Source organism: Babylonia areolata, chromosome 24, assembly GCF_041734735.1.
Source record: "Babylonia areolata isolate BAREFJ2019XMU chromosome 24, ASM4173473v1, whole genome shotgun sequence".
NCBI classification, from domain to species: Eukaryota; Metazoa; Mollusca; class Gastropoda; order Neogastropoda; family Buccinidae; genus Babylonia; species Babylonia areolata.
This window is the reverse complement of record NC_134899.1, coordinates 23,641,527-23,664,026: the sequence shown is the minus strand read 5'-3', so window position 1 is coordinate 23,664,026 and position 22,500 is coordinate 23,641,527. Positions and strand designations below refer to the sequence as shown.

Sequence of the window (22,500 nt, the reverse complement as noted above, 5' to 3'; positions counted from 1 at the left end):
TACATTGAAACCTGTATATATACCTATCTCAGGAGATACCGATAGTACCGTGGCCTGACATTGAGGTTTAACGTCGACTCACCTAATGACCTAGGTATGCGGGGCGTGGATAACCACCCTAGGACAGTGTTGGCAGAAGACCCATCTAATAGAACAACTGCACTAAAATTGGATTGAGAGAGAGAGAGAGAGAGAGAGAGAGAGAGAGAAAAAGAAAAAAAAAAGAATCTTTATCTACGATGCCCAGGATTCGAACCTCCAACCCATCGATGGCTGACTGCCGCCGGAGAATTATTACCATCCGGGGAGAGGGGAACGTAGAACTTGATAGGCAAGGTCTTGTCTGAAACTATTCTTGTATGCTGTAAGGCCCGGGCCAGCACATGCAGTGCATGATAATGGTGGACGATGGGGCCATTAGGCCCGAGCTGACTCTCGGCCTTGCGCTGAATAATTCATTTATTCCTCGGCTCGTTTCGCGTGTAAAAGGACCTTTTTTTTTTTACACTGCAGTAAATCAGTCAGCAGGTCTATCACTTGCCGCGCTTCGATTGTAGATTGTAAGAGATCCGAATTTAACATACTTCTCACGAAGGCAGGAATCATCTTCATGTGAATCGTGGGTCGTAATGGACCCGTGCATTTTTCACTGACGCGTAGAAAACGATCTTTCAGGACCCACAACCAACGCAGTTAGACGAACAGTTTGAATACAGACCATGTCTGTTCATGTGTTGTATAAGATCATTCCAAACATCGCTTAAAAAAAGAAAAGAAAAAAAAAGTGTCCTAGATATTCAGACATTTAACACCTAGAAAAAACAAAACAAAATTAATTTGCTTGAGAAGTCGAATCTAGGTCTTCGGTTTGAACCTACGATAAACGTAAATGGTTGCATAGTTTTACGAAACAGGTCAGGATAATGAACAAAAGCAGTGTAATAGATCTCGCCTTGCCAGTGCATGCAGTTATAATGCAGTTTAATTAGAGCTAGTGACATCAAGGGATGACGAACGGTCTAACACTGAGGACTGGGCAAAAAGTAAAGAAAAAATCATTTTACAGCTGGCGATGGAATCACGGAGAGATGATTCAGCGCTGAGTTGCCTTGAAGATTTAATTGTTCAATTTAAAGTTGTAGATTTGACCTAACCTCATGAAACACGTTTTATTTTATCCACCAGAATAGCCGGTATTTCAAAGTCTCATTAGATCGAGTGAACCGAAATGTAATTGTCAAAACAAGCCTTTGGAATCTTAAAAGTGTTTTTCGCATCTAAAGTAATAGTCCCCTGCTTCAGTTCAGAAGGGATGTGTGTGTGTGTGTGTGTGTGTGTGTGTGTGTGTGTGTGTGTGTGTGTGTGTGTGTGTGTGTGTGTGTGTGTGTGTGTGTGTGTGTGTGTGTGTGTGTGTGTGTGTGTGTGTGTGTGTGTGTGTGTGCGCGCGCGCGCGTGCATCTATCTGTCTATCTATCTACAATAAATCTTTTTCTATGCATGTACACACACACACCCTGTCAGCAACGCTATTCAAACTATTGTATGAGTGATAGCATTGATCTGGTCCTCAAGATTTTGAATGGCTGCCAATGCGCATTCACATTAATTTTGTTCATACGTGTGAGCGATTCCACAGAATTGGGGTAGCCACTAACAGCTCCATGAGAGACATGGCTTGTTCTTTTTGTCCCTGCATGCGAATGCAGTGTAAACACAGACAGTTGATAAAAAAAGAAGCACAAAACACACACGCAAAAATAACAACAAAAGCCCCAACAACATTAAAACAAAACGGTGTGTTGGAAGGTCGATCGTGTAAATATATATTCGTAGCATAAATGTCAAGCGCTGTAATTATGAGCACAAACATGCTCTCGTCAAATTCCCTTGAGTTATACGAGTATGAGTACTCATGCTGTTTTTAGGAATATGAATGGGGGAAAGAGTTCCATTTCCTTCTGTTTCCTCCCCCGTCACCTCCCTCATACACAGACACTCAATAGCTGTTCGTATGTGTACAGTCCCTTTCAATTCCCTGGCTGTTGTGAGAGAGTGTGGGAGAGAGACAGGGGGAGGGTGGAGAGAGAGAGAGAGAGAGAGAGAGAGAGAGAGAGACAGACAGACAGACAGACAGACAGACAGAGACAATTTTTTTCCTCTTTATATTAAACAGTCGCAGTTGCTCCATGGCCTTGGCCATCTATGCAAACATCAACAGGCGATGCAGGCTCTCAATAACAGTGTCAGTTCCATGTTAAGCAAGAATCTATTCACCAGTCAGTCAGCCAGTGAATGAATGAATGAATGAATGAATCGATTAAGTAATCAACCAATCACCCGTCGAATACCCAACCAAACAAAAGCAATAACAACCAAACCTCTCTTCCCAATAAAAGAACACATGAAACAGATAAACAGTCAATCCGCCCACAAAATCCCATAATTTGCTGAATGACAAATGAAACCACATCATTTCACAAATTGTCATTTTATTCGGTTTAAAATACATCAAATATCGATCGAAATAATCACATCATTGGTCACGATTATAAGCTATAAAACTGAAATAACAGATTATGTACACAAGCAGCCTATATATATATATATATATATATATATTTTTTTTTTTTTAATTCAACGTTTAAGGAGATATAAAAGGATGTTCGAACACAAGACAGCATCGAAGCTGGCTTTTGTAAACCCATGAATTATTAATCAATTGATGGGGGAAAAAAGAAATGAAAGAAAACAACGTGTCAGTGAAACACAGCGATAATCCAGTCAAGTGACCGATTTCTTCGCGAAAAATACAGAATTTACATGCGACGGGAGATTACTGAAGCATCACGATGAACACAATGACTAATTACAATGGGACATAATTAAGACTGATGAATCAGGTTCACCGCCGCCACCTCACTGCAATTCTCGTTCACGACTGAACACTGATAAATGCAAAAAAACAAACAAACAAACAAAAAACACAACAAACAAACAAAACAAACAAACAAACAAAAACCCCGAAAAAAACATATTCTTTGTATCCTTCTTCACCCCCACTTTGATACCGTCTTCACCCCTTCTCCTCCTAAAATACAAGTAATATTTCGTCCTCCAAACAAACAGATAGGACCTGCATATTTGGGACGTTGTGTGGTCAAATCGATTTCTTAAGAAAACGCCTAAAACAAGCACAAGTTAAAAAAGAAAGAAAAGAAAAGTCTGTGTGTGAGTGTGATAGCTTAATTGTGTGTGTAGAAGGAGGGGGGGGCGGGGGGGGGGGGGGGGGGGGGGGGGCTTGGTTGGTGATGGCAGCAGAGAGAGAGAGAGAGAGAGAGAGAGTCTTTAATACAAAAAATTCAAAAGTGTTGTTCCAGGCCTTCACCAACAGCCTTCTTGTTTGGTTGGCTGGAACGGTAAGTTCTGGGTGTTCAGTCCCAGCTGGTCCTGGGCAAAGGCCAACAACCCCTGCACGCGTGTGGGGTCAGCGGTGGGTTGTCTGGCCATGATGTGGATGCAGTAGTTGGTGATCAAACCGAACATGGAGCTGCAGTCATACTCTATGGCAAAGTCGTCGTCCAGGTAGATGACTGTGTAGTCAACCTGTGTGTTGTTGGGTGAAAAAAAAAGAAGAAAAAAAAAGACATTTTGGAGAATAATTATGGAGGAAAAAACCAGGAGACTGATGTGTGTGTGTGTGTGTGTGTGTGTGTGTGTGTGTGTGTGTGTGTGTGTGTGTGTGTGTGTGTGTGTGTGTGTGTGTGTGTGTGTGTGTGTGTGTGTGTGTGTGTGTGTGAGCATATTTCTGAAGCTGACTTTTCTCGCTTTAGACACACTATTAAAAAAAAAATATAAAAAAATGGTAGTTTAGTCAGTTGAGAATGGAAACAGACCCAGCACAGTTAAAATGGCCAACAGTGTCAGAAACATACTGATTTGGTGAACAAAATGTACAATGAATAACTTTATCCAGGTGAATGATAATCATGTGAACCTCATCAGTGAGTTTATTCTGACTTACAGTGGAAGGTAGGCACAAGAGAACTGTGCGGACACGTACCTTGGGGGCCAGGAAGAAGAAGCCCTCCTTCCATTTGCCGGGCTGAGCCTGGTCCGTCAGGGATCCTGGTGGTGTGCCAAGAGACACAGGGTTACACATGTATATCAGTATATTTACAGACATGATAAACAGAAAGTCACACACACACATACATACACACACACACACACATACGCACGCACGCGCGCACGCACGCACGCACACATGGTACACACATGAAAATAAAAGCGCAAAACGATAATATCGACTTTCAAATTCACTAGAAACTGGAAAGAATAACCTTGAAGTGTGTACACAAGACACAAACAAACCCAACAACCCCGCCACCCCGAAAAAAAACTGAAATTAAAAAGATTATGAAAACCAAAACAAACTTAAATGGAATAAAACAAACAAAACAAAATAAATAACTAGTAGGATAACCCAAACCTCTCTCCCTCTCGTATGCGGACTGGATGGAAAAAACAAAGAAAAGAAAACACACACACACAAAAATACACATACACGCTTGTGCTATCTGTTATTTCCGAACATCGTTGTCAGCCTGTGTGTTTCTGTCTATGTTAGAAATCGAGGGGAGAGAGGGAAAAAAAAGAGAGAGGGTATAGGATTTGTTGGAATAATCAGTGCTGAATATGACTAGCTGTGTTCTTCAAGAGCGGATTGACTTACGGCCCTTGCGGTCTATATTTTTTGTGTGCATGTCAGTATTCATGTGTCGATACAGATAACAAAATATTTGAGATGTATATATATATATATATATATATATATATATATATCCCCTCCCTCTCTCTCTAAAAAAATGTGTGTGTGTGTGTGTGTGTGTGTGTGTGTGTGTGTGTGTGTGTCTGTGTCTGTGTGTCTGTGTCTGTGTGTGTGGCTATGATACAGGAAAAACCCCAAATCAAGTACGGGCAGGTAACCTCCGCACTGAACAAGGTCTGACCTGTGGCGTTGAGGAACTTCCCAGTGGGACTCAGCTGTCTGCAGGAATTGATAGCGGTGGCGTCCCCTCTGCTGCTGCCACTCACCGGCTCCACGTCAATGGTAGTGCACACACAGTCTTTCTCGAAGAATGCACCCCCAGCTGTCTGCACTTTGCCCACCTCGTACCTAAACAGGTACGAAACGTACTGTAAACTACCTTAAAAGGGTACGAGACGTACTGTGACATACATAGAAAGGTACGAAACGTAGGTATACTGTAAACTATCTAGAATGTACGAAACGTACTGTAAACAACCTAAAAAGGTACGAAACGTACTGTGACCTACCTGAAAAGGTACGAAACGTACTGTGAAATATATAAAAAGGTACGAAATGTAGTGTGAACTACCTAAAATGATACGAAACTTACTGTAAGGTACCTAGAAAGGTACGAAACGTACTGTGACCTACCTAGAAAGGTACGAAACGTACTATAAATTACCTAAAAAGATACGAAACGAACGGTGACCTACCAAAAAAGATACGAAACGTACAGTAAACTATCTAAAAAGGTGCGAAACGTACCGCGGAAAACTACCTAAAAGGGAACGAAATGTACTGTAAACTATCTAAAAAGGTACGAAACGTAGTGTAAACTACCTTCTAAGCGCCCACATCCACATTGCACAATTTTCACCCTGAGGTTGGGGTTTACTGGGTAGATAATAGCCTATATTGACACCTCATGCAGGCGTTCAGTTCTTTGTCTCGGGATCAGTATACTTGCACTACTTTTTTTAAAATTTTTTTTTAAGGCAACACGATCACAAATAGCAAACTGAATAATCATTAGTTCATGATAATTATCTAATTTTCTACTAGATACAAGGCGTTTACAAAGTACGTTGTTTCATAAACACTTTGCCCTTCTTGTACTTTGAGGGTTACGAAAGGTAACAGCACGTCTTCTAAACCATTATTATCTTAAAAAAAAATATATCATTATTGTCTTCGACAGTTTACAGTTCGTTCATCCAATATAAAGGGTATCGCAGTTCTTTTGATCTATTCGTCAAACTCATACACATATGTCACCTCTATTTAGGAAAAAAAGTAATCACATTTTATGTGAAACGAAAAGCGACTGCAGATTCACCTCCATATCATCTAAATAATAATTTGCAAATTATTCATAGATTATCTGCAAATATTCATATCAGTCTTCACACACACACACACACACACACACACACACACACGGCGAAATGATATCCTCATGAACAAATAACTTGCACCGTACACACACACACGCGCGCGCGCGCGCACGCACGCACACAACCGATTCGATAGCTCACAACATACAAAAACAGAATGAATGATGAATCCAGTTCCTCGTGTGTTTATTTTTTAAGAAAAAAAAAAATGATAAGCTAAAAAAAAAGTGTCATTTATTTGTTTATTTATTGATTTTTCTATATATTTGTTTAAGCTAATACGATTCATGTGCAGAGATTGAAGGGGCAAGAAAAGAGAAAAAGTATATTCAAAATCTTTCTCAACTAGTAGCTCTTTACTTGGCTGCATTCATCAAAAACATTGGGGTATATCAGCTTTTTGGGGGCAAGGGCAGGGCACAGATGTACTGTTCTGTGAACAGCGCGTCACACTTTTGAGGGCTCCTTCAAAGGACTCACGTGTATATGTTGATGAACAATGAACAATGTTTCCTTCTATTCACCCCATTCAGGGAGGTGGGGGTGTGGTGTACTAAGGAAGAGCAAAAGGGTAATCAATTCGAATAAAACATTCTGAGCTTCGAAAGAATAGTGCAAAAGAACCAGTAGTTGTATCAACAATAATTGTAAAAATAAATCAATGAAATTAGTGGTATCTGTGTATGTCATGTGAAAAGCTCCCAGCAATGCTGGCAGAGTTATATAAAGAGGGAGGATAATACGTACGCCTTTGATGCACAATTAACTCTAATAATATAAGCATGCTGTCAGTATACAAACACTGAAGGGTGCACTTGTAATGGAGTAAATCATGACGAGTTCACCGGTGACGAAGAGTGCACTGCTATTGATATGTCATGACGAGTGCGCTGGTAAAAATATCAGTTATGAACAGTGCACAGGTGACAATATAGTTAACAGTGCACAGGTGACAATATAGTTAACAGTGCACTGTTATTTGAATTGAAACAGCTCCCTACCCCCCCCCCTCCTCACACACACGTACCACAGTCCAGAGTAGCCCTGCATTGTGAAGTTGGCGGAAGGGGAAGGAGCTTTGCACGCGGACTGGACGAGGGTCAGTGCAGACACACTGACCACCAGCTGAGAATCAAAAGCAAAGGCGTCATTCATACAAAGTTTCCATGTGTTCTGTATGTTCTTTGTTGTTTATTTTTCTTCGAAAAAACAAAACAAAACAAAACAAAATCGTCCATATTGATCTGATTGCCCCGCATCTATTTTCATTGCTCAGAAGGTACTTGTCTTTCAATAACAAAATATTTTCTATCATGCATATCAATGCAGACCCACAGGCCAATAAATGACATTACCAATGAAGAAACAGAACGGAAAAGTACAAAAGAATACGCGAAATTTGACAATGTATTCCCTTTTATTATGTGTTTGGTTTTGGTTGTCTGTCAAATGAGGAATCTGAAACTTTTTATCGTTTTTTTCTGGTAAGAAGAAGATGATGATAATGAGAAGAAGAAGAAGAAGAAGAAGGAGAAGTAAGAGAAGGATGAGAACAGAGGAGTGTAGAGCAAACGAGAGAGAGAGAGAGAGAGAGAGAGAGAGAGAGAGAGAGAGAGAGTGCAACAATTATTTATGGAAGTCAAACATGTTGAATTTAAGCACATTATAACTGAATGTAGACAAAAATATATATGTACTATTCACCTCTTCAAAACGTTTTTTTTTTTAACTTAAGATATATTCCAACAACAGTGAAAAGTATATTTTTTAGTATATAATGTCATTATTAAGACGCATATTCACACTAGTTTTTACAACAACAACTAAATACTGACCAGAAACAAAAACGAAGACATTATTTTCGCTGAATAACGGCTGCTGCAGCAACAGACCCACCGAGGTGGTCAGAGAAATGAAAATCTGAATGCACAAGTCCGAGACTTACTTTTTGTATTTATCAGTTGAAAGCACGTGTCTTGGCACGCGGGTTATTAAGTAACACGTGCAGGGACACTGAAAAATAAGGGCGATAAGACATTGACCGTTATGTACGCGTTGTTGTCATGTCAACCTTATCGCCTATCTGATAAGGACCCTCTCATGTCATGAGAACTGGAATTTCATTTTTCTCGGACTAAACGCCAGTTTCAAGAGGGTATATATATATTTTCCCATTTAGTGTAATTGAAATTGCAGTTTCGCTAGGATATACGTCTCTCTCTCTCTCTCTCTCTCTCTCTCTCTCTGTGCTTGTGCGTGCGGTGTGTGGGTGCGAGTACGTGTGCGCGCGCGCGTGCGTGTGTGTGTGTGCGTGCGTGTGTGCGTGTGCGTGTATGTGTGTGTGTGTGTGTGTGTGTGTGTGTGTGTGTGTGTGTGTGCGTGCACGAGAGTTTCATTAGAAAAAAAAGGGAATAACATTTTTATTCATTTATAAATAGAGTCACGTTTTATGTATAAGTGCTACATTTTTCCTTATGACTTTTTTTCTTGTGATACACTGACTGACTGACTGACTGAAACCATTTATTGTCAGATTAACTGTTTGTTGTACTGACATTTTCGCAACCATTTGAATAAAATATTAACTGAGCAACACAAGGAAATTCTGATTTGAGGGAAGGTATGATTTAAAACACACACACACACACACACACACACACACACACACACACACACACACACACACACAGAGATCATTCTCCCTTATATTCGCATATCTTCCCATTTCCAGTCTATCGGAGTGCTGTTGTTGGTAACCGATGTTATGCGCGACATAGTATTTCCATTCCAGTCCCAGCACTAGTTGTCGCTTTTGAATGAAGGAATCATGGTTAGCCTCAGCCTACACACACACACACACACACACAGACACACACACACACACACACACACACACACACACATATATATATATATATATATATGTTACAATTCCATAACTTTACATAATATGTTTTGATTCATTTTTGGTCACCATTGATGTGATTTCATACCCTGTTGTTATCTATGACGCCACTATAATATATATATATATATATATATATATATATATATATCACGTTGTGATTGTATATATATATATATATGCCGCCTTTTCTAAAGCCCGTGCTCAGCAGAACAGAATGCAGTCATTACAGTCCCATGGGCGGTTTTGCACATTGGGGGCCCAGTTTCTATTTGCTCGCAATGATGATCCACGTTCTCCTCTTCAACACACGCCTCCTTTTCATTTTCCATTTGTCATCTGTATTGTTCTTATTTTTCTGTCACTCTCGAATAGTCCTGTGTAGCCACAACCGACGCTACGCCAGACTATCACCCATACCACAACTTAATCTCCCGAGACTGAAGGACATAAAGTAAGTGTGTGTGTGTGTGTGTGTGTGTGTGTGTGTGTGTGTGTGTGTGTGTGTGTGTGTGTGTGTGTGTGTGTGTGTGTGTGTGTGTGTGTGTGTGGATTTCGACATGACTTTATATACTTGTTGTCCTGACGAATGCATTGTAACATTTTGAAATAAAAGAATACTGTTTAAAACCAAACCACAGAACTGATTCAAAAGACGAGTTCATTACTTCAGAAGCAGCCTGTGTTCCCAAGATTTATACCTTCACCAAGCTGAACTTTGAAAACGGCATTCTGCGTGCAGTGTCTGCTTGTGCTTATGTCTTGCTTGCTTTCAAAATCTGCAAGGTCAGTGTGGACACGGAGATGAGTGCCAGGCTGATCAATGCCTTGCACTAATAAAGCCTTCTGGTTGGGTTGTCTGCTGGTGACTACAACCAGTGCACAAGAAAAAATATTGGCGGCATACTTCACGCCGGCAGAGCTCATCTTTGTTTCACCTTGCATGTGTGATAGCTGTCATTTATCTTGAACTGTTCTACAAAGGAGGGTGGTCTGGTCCAAGGCTCGGGCAGGGGTTGATCCTGTGACTCTCGGCCCATACAGAGCTCGGAGACCATCATGGAAGGTTTTCATGTCGTGAGCATCAGCAGCGGACTGAAGTTCTTCGGACTTTCTCTCCCACCAGGTGTTCTTCATCTCACGCAGACTCTTCTGTACGAGTTGCCTGGTTTGCAAAAACTGGTCCTTCTTCCTCTGGCAGTCTTTATGTTCTACAAACTTCACAAAACGTTAATGACAACTTTTCTACATGAGCTTCAAACTAAGACGAACGTACCAAATCATCTGATACTGGGCTGACAATATTTTTTTCAATAATCAAGGAACGAAACTGAGAAAATTAAGATCAGTCCGGTAATCATTTTGCTTACATTACCATGTCGCCCTCGTACCTCGTGTGTCTGTGTCTGTGTGTGTGTCTGTGTGTGTGTGTGTGTGTGTGTGTGTGTGTGTGTGTGTGTGTGTGTGTGTGTGTGTGTGTGTGTGTGTGTGTGTGTGTGTGTGTGTGTGTGTGTGTGTGTGTGTGTGTGTGTGTGTGTAGGCTGAGGCTAACCCTACACACACACACATCGTTGGCGGGCGTGCGCGCGCGTGCACACACACACACACACACATACGCACAACACACACACACACACACACGCACACACACACACACACACACACACACACACACACACACACAGAACATCAGCCTGGGATGGGATCTTTGCGTGTTTATTGTCTTCCAATTTTAATCAGGCTGAGGCTAACCCTACACACACACACAACGTTGGCGGGCGTGCGCGCGCGTGCACACACACACACATACGCACAACACACACACACACACACACACACACACACACACACACACACACACACACACACACAGAACATCAGCCTGGGATGGGATCTTTGCGTGTTTATTGTCTTCCAATTTTAATCAGGTAAATCATGCACACTTTATGTCGTTCGGTCGGAAAAGAAAACCAACACTTTTTTTCCCCAGACAAACACGATTATCTTTTGCGATATTCCAGCTTTTGGCATTGACGTCAGCTCGCAGGAGAGCTCCTTAGCCAATGATTGAACCCAGGGACGCAGGAATGAGCACGTGATCAATGATGTGGACAACGCCGTTGTCGCAGTCGATGTCCGTTTGCTCAAACTCCGCGATGTGATTCAAGTGGATGTCCGTATCTGGTGGGAAAGAAAGGCTGAGGAAGTGAGTCGTTATACCAGTATAACAACAACAGACAGATAAAATGAATAATAATAAAGTGTAAGAGACCTTTTTGTGAAAAACTCCGAAAGTTTTCACATGTGTGATGATATGTATCATATATATATATATATATATATATATACATATATATATATATATATATATATATTAAAGCAACATTTTGATAAAACGAAGTTCAGTGTAGATTTAGTGCAAGAATACAAACACAATGATTGGAGTTCGACAATCGAAGACTTATAAACATGCTTAGATGTAACATAAAATATCCCTGGAAATGGAATGGAATAAAGGAGAATGACTTGTGAAAGAAACAATAGGACGGAAAATGGAACACGCAAAGCATAAATGGGTTACAGGTCAATTTAGATGTAAACGTTTTCGTACATATTGTTTTGAATAAGAAAAAAAACAACATCAACAACGTAGGTCTAAACCAAGCCAAGCCAAGTAATAACAAGCCAAGGCAAGCAAAGTCAAGCCAAATCAAACCAAAGTAAACCTTGCCACGGCAAACCAAGTACGGTAAGGCAAGGCAAGCCAGGCCAAGCCAAGATAAACACAGGCACGGTAAGCCAAGCAATGGCAAACAAAACGACAAGCTAAGCTAAGCTAACTAACGTCAAGCAAAGCCAAGCCGAGCTAAGGAAGGACAAGCCAAGACAAACAGTTTCAGTTTCAGTAGCTCAATGAGGCGTCACTGCGTTCGGACAAATCCATATACGCTACACCACATCTGCCAAGCAGATGCCTGACCAGCAGCGTAACCCAACGCGCTTAGTCAGGCCTTGAAAAGACAAACAATGACAAGCAACGGCAAACCAAGCCAAGCTAAGAAACGGCAATTTCACAAACCAAGCAATAACGAGGAACGAACAACCCAGTCAAGCAATGACAACCCACGGCAAGGCAAATAAAGCAATGATAACTCACAACAAGTCAAACAAAGCAATGACAACTCACGGCAAGTCAAGTCAAGCAATGACAACTCACGGCAAGTCAAACAAAGCAATGACAACTCACGGCAAGTCAAGTCAAGCAATGACAACTCACGGCAAGTCAAGTCAAGCAATGACAACTCAAGGCAAGGCAAATAAAGCAGTAACAACCCACAGCAAGGCAAATAAAGCAGTAACAACCCACGGCAAGGCAAGTCAAGTCAAGCAATGACAACTCACGGCAAGGCAAATAAAGCATTAACAACCCACGGCAAGTCATGTCAAGCAATGACAACTCACGGCAAGGCAAATAAAGCAATAACAACTCACGGCAAGGCAAATAAAGCAGTAAGAACTCACGGCAAGTCAAATAAAGCAGTAACAACTCACGGCAAGTCAAACAGAGCAGTAACAACTCACGGCGAGGCAAATAAAGCAGCAACAACTCACGGCAAGTCAAGTCAAGCAATGACAACTCACGGCAAGGCAAATAAAGCAATGACAACTCACAGCAAGTCAAGTCAAGCAATGACAACCCACGGCAAGGCAAATAAAGCAATAACAACTCACGGCAAGGCGCATAAAGCAATAACAACTCAGGCCAAGCAATGACAACTCACGGCAAAGCAAGCAAAGCAAATAAAGCAGTAACACCTCACGGCAAGGCAAGTCAAGTCAAGCAATGACAATTCACGGCAAGTCAAATAAAGCAGTAACAACTCACGGCAAGGCAAATAAAGCAGTAACACCTCACGCCAAGCAATGACAACCCAGGACAAGGCAAGCCAAGCAATGACAACCCAGGACAAGGCAAGTCAAGCAATGACAACTCACGACAAGCCATGCCAAGCAACGACAACCCACGGCAAGGTAACCCAAGCAATGACAACCCAGGACAAGGCAAGCCAACAACCCAAGACAAGGTAAACCAAGCAATGACAACACAGGACAAGGCAACCCAGCACTGACAACCGAAGACAAGCCCAGCTGAGACAGGAGGGTCCACTGACCGACAGTGACGGTGATGAGGTGGTTGCTGTCCATGGTCGTGATGGTACCGTTACGGTCCAGGCTCCTCATGTGAAGGGTGCCACGATGGACGTGATAGCTCACCAGCTCTGCACACACACACACACGCACGCACACACACGCACGCACACACACACACACACACACACACAGATAGAGAGTCAAATACATGTGTTACAATGATGCACTCAAGCGCGCTTATGTCTGCATAGAAATGTTGAAACACCTAAGTCATTGAGCATACTCATAAATACGCATACATACACACATACGCACGCGCGCGCACACACACACACACGCACCTACGTACACACACACACACACACACACACACACACACACACACACAGACACACACACTGTTGAGCGACCGCCTTCCCACCCACCCACATTTTCTTTGTGTATGTCCGTCTGTGTGTCTTGAAAATAATAAATGATGGTAAGGCAGAGAACTAGCAGATCATGAGAGAAAAAGGTCTCCGTTACTTAATTACCGTCAGTCCAAAACGGCATCTGAAATTGTTGATATATATTGTCATTATCTCAAAATAACCTCCCACCTGCAAGCACAATTTTCAGAAGTTATGAGCGGCAATGCTTTGTCGGCTGGTGTTTGATGTCATATCCTTGGTAAACGAAACTCCGTCTAAACAAAATAACTCACATTTTGATAATGATATATAAAAAAAGAAGTTATACATGATTATATCAACCAAGGTGCTTGCTTTTCAGCATCAGTCGTGATATCTTTTCATGACTTTTTCTTTCGGTAATGTTTGTAAAGAATTTTTTTTCTTTTTAGTTCTCAACAAGATCACCAGCTGATAATCTCTGTTGTCTTGTAGAAGTACAAATCGTCGTTCTGCATATCGTAGCATTTTCAAATGACATATAAGATATCCAGGCAATTGTTTACTGGTTCCTGTTACTGTCAAGTTGAACACTTATTGTCATGTGGTCCACCTTCACGCCTGCTCAGATCTAGAGTACAAGGCTTTAGATTTTTGCAATTAAGATAAATGTGGTGTGTGTGTGTGTGTGTGTGTGTGTGTGTGTGTGTGTGTGTGTGTGTGTGTGTGTGTGTGTGCGCGCGCGCGCAACAAGATCGCTATGCTGCAGTCTTTTATATGCTTGAACGAGTCATGCCAAGTTTGTATTTTGTCGGTGACAGCATTGCAAACACTCATTCCCATAGTATGGTGTGTGTGTGTGTGTGTGTGTGTGTGTGTGTGTGTGTGTGTGTGTGTGCATGAGCGTACCTCTCAGATAGTAGACCGAAGAGTGAAGTCTGTCCAGGATGACAGTTGGTAGTTTGCTGATGGCGTCATTAGAGGGTGCGAACACTGTGTATTTGGTTTGGGCTGTCCACAAAACACACACACACACACACACACACACACACACACACACACACACACACACACACACACACACACACACACATATATATATATATATATGCGCACTTGCCACCAACAAAACCACATCACCCACCTACTCACATCCACACTCACCCTTGCGAAGCCCCCGAAATTCACATGATGCTGTAAGGACTGCAGAATTAATATACGCGCAAATGATCAAACAAACAAGCAAACAAAAGGGAGACAATCTTACAGACGTGGTCCAGAGTGGAGTTGAGGTGGACCTTGTCCACGAGGTCAGCGAAGGAGGACAGGGGGTAGCTGGGACTCCTGGTCACCTGGTAGATAGTCCCTTCCGGCACGTCCAGCACGCGATCGATCAGATGCAGCACTGCGTTGTTGGCCTCCACGTCAGCCTTGACCACGTGACCGTCGTTCAGGTACACACTCTGCAGAAACACCACCACCACCACCAAGATGCCCTCTGTGAATCCTTACACTGTGGTTACAAGTCAGTGGTTAAAGATCCCATAGTCTGTACGGCCATCGGAGCAGTGTATTCATATCCACTGTGTCTAGGGATTGGTATAGGAAGACATAGCCCAGTCCTCTTCCCAGCCGTTTTAACCTTTCCCAAACGAAGTCAGGTACGTATTTACACACTTTGGTGGAGTGAGGAAAATCGGAGTAAAGTGCCTTTCTCAGGTACGTAACACCATGCCTCGAACCCAAATCACTTGTGAACACTGGATCAGAAGTCTAATGCTTAATCGATTCTACCAGGGCGCTGATCCCACTTTAGAAGAAGAAGAAGATACTTCCGCTAGCGTTCCTAGAAAATACAACTCCAAACAACAGCAAATCGTTCATAACGCAAACATTAATGAACGATCCAATATACGGGCACATTTTCGACAAAACTGCCTTTCTCATTTAAAAAAGAACGACCGCACAATGATAGATTAATATATTCCTGCAAAAGACTCGCCCCTTCCTTTTGATTTTCTTCAACTGCTTTTAGAACAATCAAGCCGTTTCTTACATAAATCTGGCGATTTCTTTTTTTCTTCTTCTTGAAACTGTGATCAAAGTAGAAAATCTTTACTTTCTGTTAAGCATCATTTTTGTGTGTTGCTAACGTACACTCACAGCCATTTTATCCCAGAACCAAGTAAAAAAGAGGCTTTTGATATTGCCTTTGATCGATCTACTGTTGCAGTCCGCCATTTTGAAAAGTAGGAAAGGAATGCAGTTGTCGGGACTCAACTGACAAAACTAAATCAAGCAGCAGTCCAGTCGTCTTCGTATTTATATTATGGTGTCGAAATGGAAACAGCACACATGTCAATCACAAACAAAGGAGAAAGGAATAAATATTGATAAATGTCAGACAAACGAAATATGTCTCCGTTTAACTCACTCAGTACGGCCAGTCCTCTCTTCTCCTCTACACAGACCTCTCGGATGTCCAGTGGGTGTCTGAATGACCCCACCTTTAGCTTCCGTCGTCAGAATTGTGGTATTCTTTGTCAACATTCACGTCTTCAGTTTTAGAGCCTTCCGCTTGCAAAATTTTGATGATGGTAATTGGGGTGAAACGCCGTTAACGTCGTCTCTTTCGCCGTTCGTATGGAGAGAGTTATTAAGAAAACAATGTGATTATCGATTTAAATTGGTGACATTTTCGATACGCATTACTCTTCATGTCTTTTTAACATTTCCACTTTAATTAAGACAAGTGCAAAATACTTCTGAAAAATGTATTTTTCAGTCATCCAATGCAAGTTGTTTCTTGAATTAATTCTTGCTACCTGTCCAGGTTTGTAGACTCGGATTGAGTGACCGTTGAGGGTGTGCAGAACGCGTCCTTCAGCCAGATCCCAGCTGAAGGTCTCCCCCTGGATGATGTGGTACTTGAGGACCTCACTGAGTGCAGAGGCATCACTGTTCAGCAAGGACATTTGATCAGGGGGCACTTGGCTGAAGGCGTCGTTAGTCGGCACCAGGATGGTGTAAGGACCTGCACGAGCACAGGGTAACTTGACAACCCCCGAAAACGAAGTGTGGCTGCCAAAATGACGGAAATTAAATCTGTCGTGTATGGGGGAAAACCCCCACTTGTTAATACGCTAGAAAGTGGAAATTGCGGCCCAGAAAAATGTAGAAGCAGAAGAAATTAAACAAGAAGAAGAATAACAAATTTTAAAACAAGGAAAAAACCATGATCTGACTGATAAACTGGCTGATTCATTGGTCGTCTGACGAAGTGAGTGATTGAGTTTGGTGTGTGTGTGTGTGTGTGTGTGTGTGTGTGTGTGTGTGTGTGTGTGTGTGTGAATACTGCTTTCATATTGTGTATGGAAAAAGAAAAGTAAAAAAAAAAAAAAAAAAAAAAAAAAAAATCGAGGAAACTGCAGGTTTATTTTTTCTTGTCAGTGGATGAATTGTTAACAAACTTGTATCTTTTAAATATTTCTTTTGCCTTTTTTCATGTTGATTTTAACAGATGTGGTATTGCGCATATATACGTCAGTCGGCACGGTTTGACGCTTTCTTCAAACTGACAACTCTATGTATGTATGCATGTGAACACGCACGTATGTAAGCATACATTCACGTTTTTACCCCTCGCTCTCTGCTTCCAGCTCTCTCTCTCTCTCTCTCTCTCTCTGTGTCTCTCTTCTTTCTCTTTCTCTCGGTTTCTCTTTCAATCTCCGCCATTTTTCTTTTTAATTTTATTAGTGCCAAAACAACAGCAACAGCATTGCCCACAATGACGATGCCTACGATGTTGACGACGACGATACTACAATTGGAACTACTTCTGCTACAGCTGCTGCTGCTGCTGCTACTACTACTACTTCCTGCTGCTGCTACTACTACTGCTGCTGCTACTACTATTACTGCTTCTGCTGCTGCTGCTACTACTACTACTATTTCTGCTGCTGCTCCTGCTGCCACTACTGGACTGCTTAGAGAACAGGTTGTGTTTCCCACTTGTTTGAATTGAACAGTAAAAAGAGAAGGGTAGGGGAGTTTTTTTAATTTGCCTGTATTATCCCAATCAAGGTAAAACTCTTTCAAAACGGGAATGTGCATTGCAAACAGTTTCAGTACATCAGCCTACAATCGCACATCCTTTAGCCGAAGTAAGACAAAAATGGCACCAGCGGTACATTTTCCACGAGTGAGGAGTTCTGAAACGTCTCAGTAAGTACCATTTTTGCTCCACTCGTTCTTTCCTTTTTTTTTCTATCTATCTATCTGTGATAACGTATAGATAAACCGAGATAAAATTAAATAAATTTTATCATCCCTCCTCCCCCCCCCCCCCCCAAAAAAAAAATGAAAGAAAGAAACAAAAAACAAGAAACAACAACAACAACAACAACAACAACAACAACACACACACACACACACACACACACACACACACACACACACACACACACACACACACACACAGAGTCACACGTCATCCCACCACCTCTTCTCAGGTACCCCACGCCTCATCTCCTATGCGCGCATAGGCTACTTTTTCTTCCTTTTTTTTTTGTACCCGTCAAATATCACTAAACAGTTAAAAGACGTTAAACTAAACACAACACACACACACACACACACACACACACACACACACACACACACACACACACACACACACACACACACACACACACACACACACACACACACACACACACACACAGACTCACTCACCCCCCTGGTTCAAGTCCACCAAACCCTCATCCAGAGCCAGTTCCAGGATGTTGACGAAGTCTGTCTGGTTGACGCTTCTGAGCATGTCCGTCACGCTCTGCATGGCCATGCATGACGTCACAAACACCGAGGCGGCAACAAACCATGCTTCAAACCTTAGCATCTTGACTGCAGAACCAGACAGACCGACTGAGAAATGGAGAGGAGTTTTTGTTAAATCGATGGTACCTACGTTACCACGTGAAGAAGTATAAGGTCAAGTGAGATTTCGCATGGGCGACTATCACGACTGACTTTTTTTTGTGTGTGTAGAAGGCTGGAGACGAAGGATGTGGCCTCGTTTATGGTCATGTAACAGGATGAACCTGGACGTGTCTGATAAAGATAGACTCTCTCTCTCTCTCTCTCAGCAAACACACACACACACACACACACACACACACACACACACACACACATATATATATATATATAAGCTTAAAATCTGGACATCACACCAGAAGCCTACATATCTTCACACACACACACACACACACACACACACACACACACACACACACACACACACACATGTATATATTATAAGAAGAAAAAATGTACCCACCACACACACACACACACACACACACACACACACACACACACACACACATATATATATATATCTCGAGAGTGAGAGAGCGAGGAAATGAAACGAAGCGAAGCGAAACGTAACTAAAAAGTGTAACGAGAAAAGGAATTCTGCAATGCTTTCATTTTCAACCATGCCCTGGTCACAGAGAGAGAGAAAGAGGGAGAGAGAAAGAGAGAGAGAGAGAGAGAGAGAGAGAGAGAGAGAGAGAGAGAGACAGACAGACAGACAGACGGACAGACAGACAGACAGACGGACAGACAGACAGACAGACAGACAGATTGAAAGATAAAAACAGAGACAGATGAAGGTAGTGTAGACAGAAAGAGTGCCAAATATATCAACCCTATTTCAGCTTCACCGGACAAACCTGGATTTCTGTCTCTTAGTGTTTGTTCCTTTCCTTCATTGATTTTCTTGTCATTTTTCCATTCCTTTTTTAAATTTAAATTTTTTAAAAAATTTTTTATTGTCATTCTTGTGTTTTCTTCTGGTCTGTCTGTTTCAGTCTGGCTTTCTTTCAGTCTCTCTCTGTCTCTGTCTCTGTGTCTGTATGAGTTCTTGAGGCTCAAAGTGCCAGCCAACCTACAATCAGTGAAGTAGCCAATACTTGATACTGGACGTTCAGCTTTCTGGTCAGAACGTGACCGAGGGTAAGAGAGAAGGCATGACCAGATTAAGGAGAATCTGGAACAGGACAAAGATCGTGTCTGTGCGTTATCAGCTTTACGTTTTATCTTTTTTCCAGATTTCGATCGGGTTTGGAGAAAGAAAGAAAAGAGTTTGATTCTCTCTCTTCACATCCGGTTCCTCTAACGTCGGAGGAACGTCTGAAAAGTGTTGACAACAGTGGGTTTTTTTTTCAGTCAAGTTTCGACACAAATAAAAAATATGTCGTGGTTGGTGTTTGTGGCGTTGTTGATGGGGTTGCTGTCGGCGACTGAAGGAGCGACGACACTGGGCCATGCGGTGTCTGGCACCACCATCAGGGAGCTTCTGAGAAATGCTGGTCTTATGGACACTCTGAACAATGAGGGTACGACTTATCGTGATTCATATGGTGATTCTAATCAGGCATATACTGGTTTATTGAGACTGTGACGACGACAGAGCATATCTATTGTCGTGTGTGGATGAGGTGATGATGATTGATGATAAAGGTTTACTGAGACTGCAATGACAACAGTGGTTGTGGTCGTGATGATTTGGCTAATTATAGTTTATTGATACTGTGAGGACAACAGAGCGTAACCAATGTAGTGTTTGGTTGAGGTGATGATAATTGACAATGGTTCACTGAGACTGCGATGATAACCGAATGCATCTATTGTGGTGTTTGGTTGATGATGACAATTAAGCTAATAATGATTTATTGAAACTTTGAGGACGACAGAGCATAAACATTGTAGTGTTTGGATACGGTGATGATGATTAAAAATGGTTTACTGAGATGCGATGATAACAGTATATCCATTGTGGTGTTTGGATGTGGCCATGATGATTAGGCTAATAATGATTTATTGGGTCTATGAGGACGACAGAGCATAACCAATGCAGTGTTTGACTGAGGTGATTATATTATATAACAATGGTTTACTGAGACTGCGATGATAACAGAGTATATCCATGTGGTGTTTGGTCCCGTAACCATTGCGGTGTTTGGTTGTGGTAATGATAATCGGCAATAGTTTACTGGAACTGTGACGATGGCAGAGTGACCACTACATCAATTCCAAACCGCCAGTGGTGACGATTATGGTGATGGTGATGATTACGATTCAATTTTTCTTCCTTCATCTTTGCTTTGATGGCGATAATGATAATGATTATGATAATGATGACGATGATACGTCATACAATAAGGATGATCAGCGCGTTGGATTATGCGAAGATCAAGCATCTGCCTTATTTACCCAGCAGATGTAGTGCAGCTTATATGGACCAGTCCGCACGCTTAGACACCTCCTTGAAACTGAAACCAATGATAACAACGATGATGATGATGATAACGATGACGATGATGATGATTATGAAAACAACCCCTCGTGACCTTGACGGTGGTCACGTGTTCAGGTCCATTCACCCTGTTTCTGCCATCCGACATGTATCTGCTGCGGTTCTTCGCGGCCCACAACACCAATGTGGCGGATCTGGAGAAGGACCCAGTGGCCCTCAAGCAGTTCCTTCTGTTCCACGTGGTCAATGGAACCATCTCACGTGACCAGCTGTACAACGAGCGCATGCTCACTGCACTCTCCGGGCAGAAGATCCGGGTCAACAGCTATGTCGACGGTCGCGTGCGTACAGCTATCGTATTTTCTTTCATTTTTTTTCTTATTTGTTTTGTTTTGATTAAAGAAAAAAAAAGGTTTGGAACCAATTATAATTCCGTGGCACTGACATCTTCACTGGGTCCACTTTTGGCATGTATCCCTATGTCCCCATTAAGTGTGTCTTTCTCTTTATTGACTTTTTAACCAACAGACATGAATCCTATGTGGAGAAACAGAACGGGTTCAGAACGGGAGATGATACCAGAACAATTTTAGCAGATTAAAGCACATATGACTGGAACTAAGTTGAACAAAAACAGGGGGTATAATCGCACTTTAGCATCCTAAATTCAGATCCAGAAATTTAGGATGCTAAAGTGCGACATTACTGTTCATTCCGTCCCACATTAGAATCCCAAATTCAGCTCCAGGAATTTAGGATGCTAAGCTTGCATTGCCCTTTTATTCACTCTCTGTCCTCTACGCGCAACAGCTGACAGTTCAAGGTGTCCCCCTGCAAAGCCGGTCTCAGACAGCCACCAATGGAATCATCTATTACACTTACGGGCCCTTGCTTCCAGCCAATGGGACCGTAACTGACGTCATCTCCAGCGAATCAGATCTCTCCACACTGATGACTGCCGCTCATGCTGCTGGCATGGACGAATTTCTGGCTGGTAGGTGTAAATATACACACATGAATACAGGTACGTACTTAAGTTCAGTTCAGTTACTCCAGGTGACGGCAAAGCGTTCGTTCGGACAGATCCGTATACGCTACACCACATTTTCTACGCAGATGCATGACCAGCAGCGTAAACCGGTAGAACTCCGAATGGCTTCATTTGTGTGAAATTTCCTCTTTTAAATGCACATGGAAATATCTAAACAAACGACTACAGTTCGGAGAGAATAATAATAATGATAATAATAATACTAATAATGACAATAATAGCAAATTTTATATGAGACTCTCCTTTGTCTGATAGATTTATTTCGTGGACACACACACACACACACACACACACACTAACACACGATCGGTCGCGTGTTTATTTTATTCCCACCGACCCCAAAAGGAATTAAAAGGATTCAGTTTAGTTCATCGTTGACAGATCAGAATCCAGTGACCCTGTTCGCTCCAACCAACGCTGCCTTCAGTGCCCTTGGGGACGACAAGGTCAACTCCCTCCTGGCCAACCCTGAACTTCT

General features: G+C 42.1%; 3 protein-coding genes across 3 annotated transcripts in view; 1 reads left to right on the top strand and 2 right to left on the bottom strand.

Annotated features, from left to right (window-relative positions):
- Window positions 1-3,381: 3,381 nt before the first annotated feature.
- Window positions 3,382-9,441, bottom strand: LOC143298584 (apolipoprotein D-like). Its single transcript, XM_076611464.1, has 5 exons — window positions 9,340-9,441; window positions 7,232-7,329; window positions 5,010-5,176; window positions 4,061-4,125; window positions 3,382-3,603 (listed from the first exon to the last, which is right to left on the bottom strand). The coding sequence occupies exons 1-5, from the start codon at window positions 9,439-9,441 to the stop codon at window positions 3,382-3,384; spliced, it is 654 nt and encodes a 217-aa protein (XP_076467579.1).
- Window positions 9,442-11,165: 1,724 nt separating this feature from the next.
- Window positions 11,166-18,547, bottom strand: LOC143298583 (protein sll1483-like). The gene is made up of 6 exons (XM_076611463.1): window positions 18,385-18,547; window positions 16,476-16,684; window positions 14,918-15,113; window positions 14,217-14,228; window positions 13,282-13,389; window positions 11,166-11,290 (listed from the first exon to the last, which is right to left on the bottom strand). Exons 1-6 carry the CDS (start codon window positions 18,545-18,547, stop codon window positions 11,166-11,168), a joined length of 813 nt encoding a protein of 270 aa, XP_076467578.1.
- A 1,359-nt stretch (window positions 18,548-19,906) lies between these two features.
- Window positions 19,907-22,500, top strand: part of LOC143298582 (transforming growth factor-beta-induced protein ig-h3-like) — a 5,268-nt gene continuing 2,674 nt past the window's right edge. The window contains exons 1-4 of the mRNA XM_076611461.1: window positions 19,907-20,051; window positions 21,089-21,312; window positions 21,782-21,965; window positions 22,404-22,500. The exon at window positions 22,404-22,500 is cut by the window's right edge and continues 5 nt beyond it. Coding sequence (XP_076467576.1) covers window positions 19,907-20,051; window positions 21,089-21,312; window positions 21,782-21,965; window positions 22,404-22,500 — 650 coding nt within the window. The remainder of the gene's footprint in view (window positions 20,052-21,088; window positions 21,313-21,781; window positions 21,966-22,403) is intronic.

Bases quoted from the DNA above. Each gene is read 5' to 3' on its own strand.
- LOC143298583 (XM_076611463.1), bottom strand. From the start codon at position 18,547: ATGCTAAGGTTTGAAGCATGGTTTGTTGCCGCCTCGGTGTTTGTGACG. The intron at 15,114-16,475 runs GTAGCAAGAATT...GTGTTTCTGCAG, and splicing joins GAGTCTACAAACCTGGACAG to AGTGTGTACCTGAACGACGG. The intron at 11,291-13,281 runs GTCAGTGGACCC...CTTTCCCACCAG, and splicing joins CCTCATCACCGTCACTGTCG to ATACGGACATCCACTTGAAT.
- LOC143298584 (XM_076611464.1), bottom strand. From the start codon at position 9,441: ATGGAAAATGAAAAGGAGGCGTGTGTTGAAGAGGAGAACGTGGATCAT. The intron at 5,177-7,231 runs GTACGTGTGTGT...GTACCTGTTTAG, and splicing joins CAGGGCTACTCTGGACTGTG to GTACGAGGTGGGCAAAGTGC. The intron at 4,126-5,009 runs GTCAGACCTTGT...GCACACCACCAG, and splicing joins GAAGTTCCTCAACGCCACAG to GATCCCTGACGGACCAGGCT.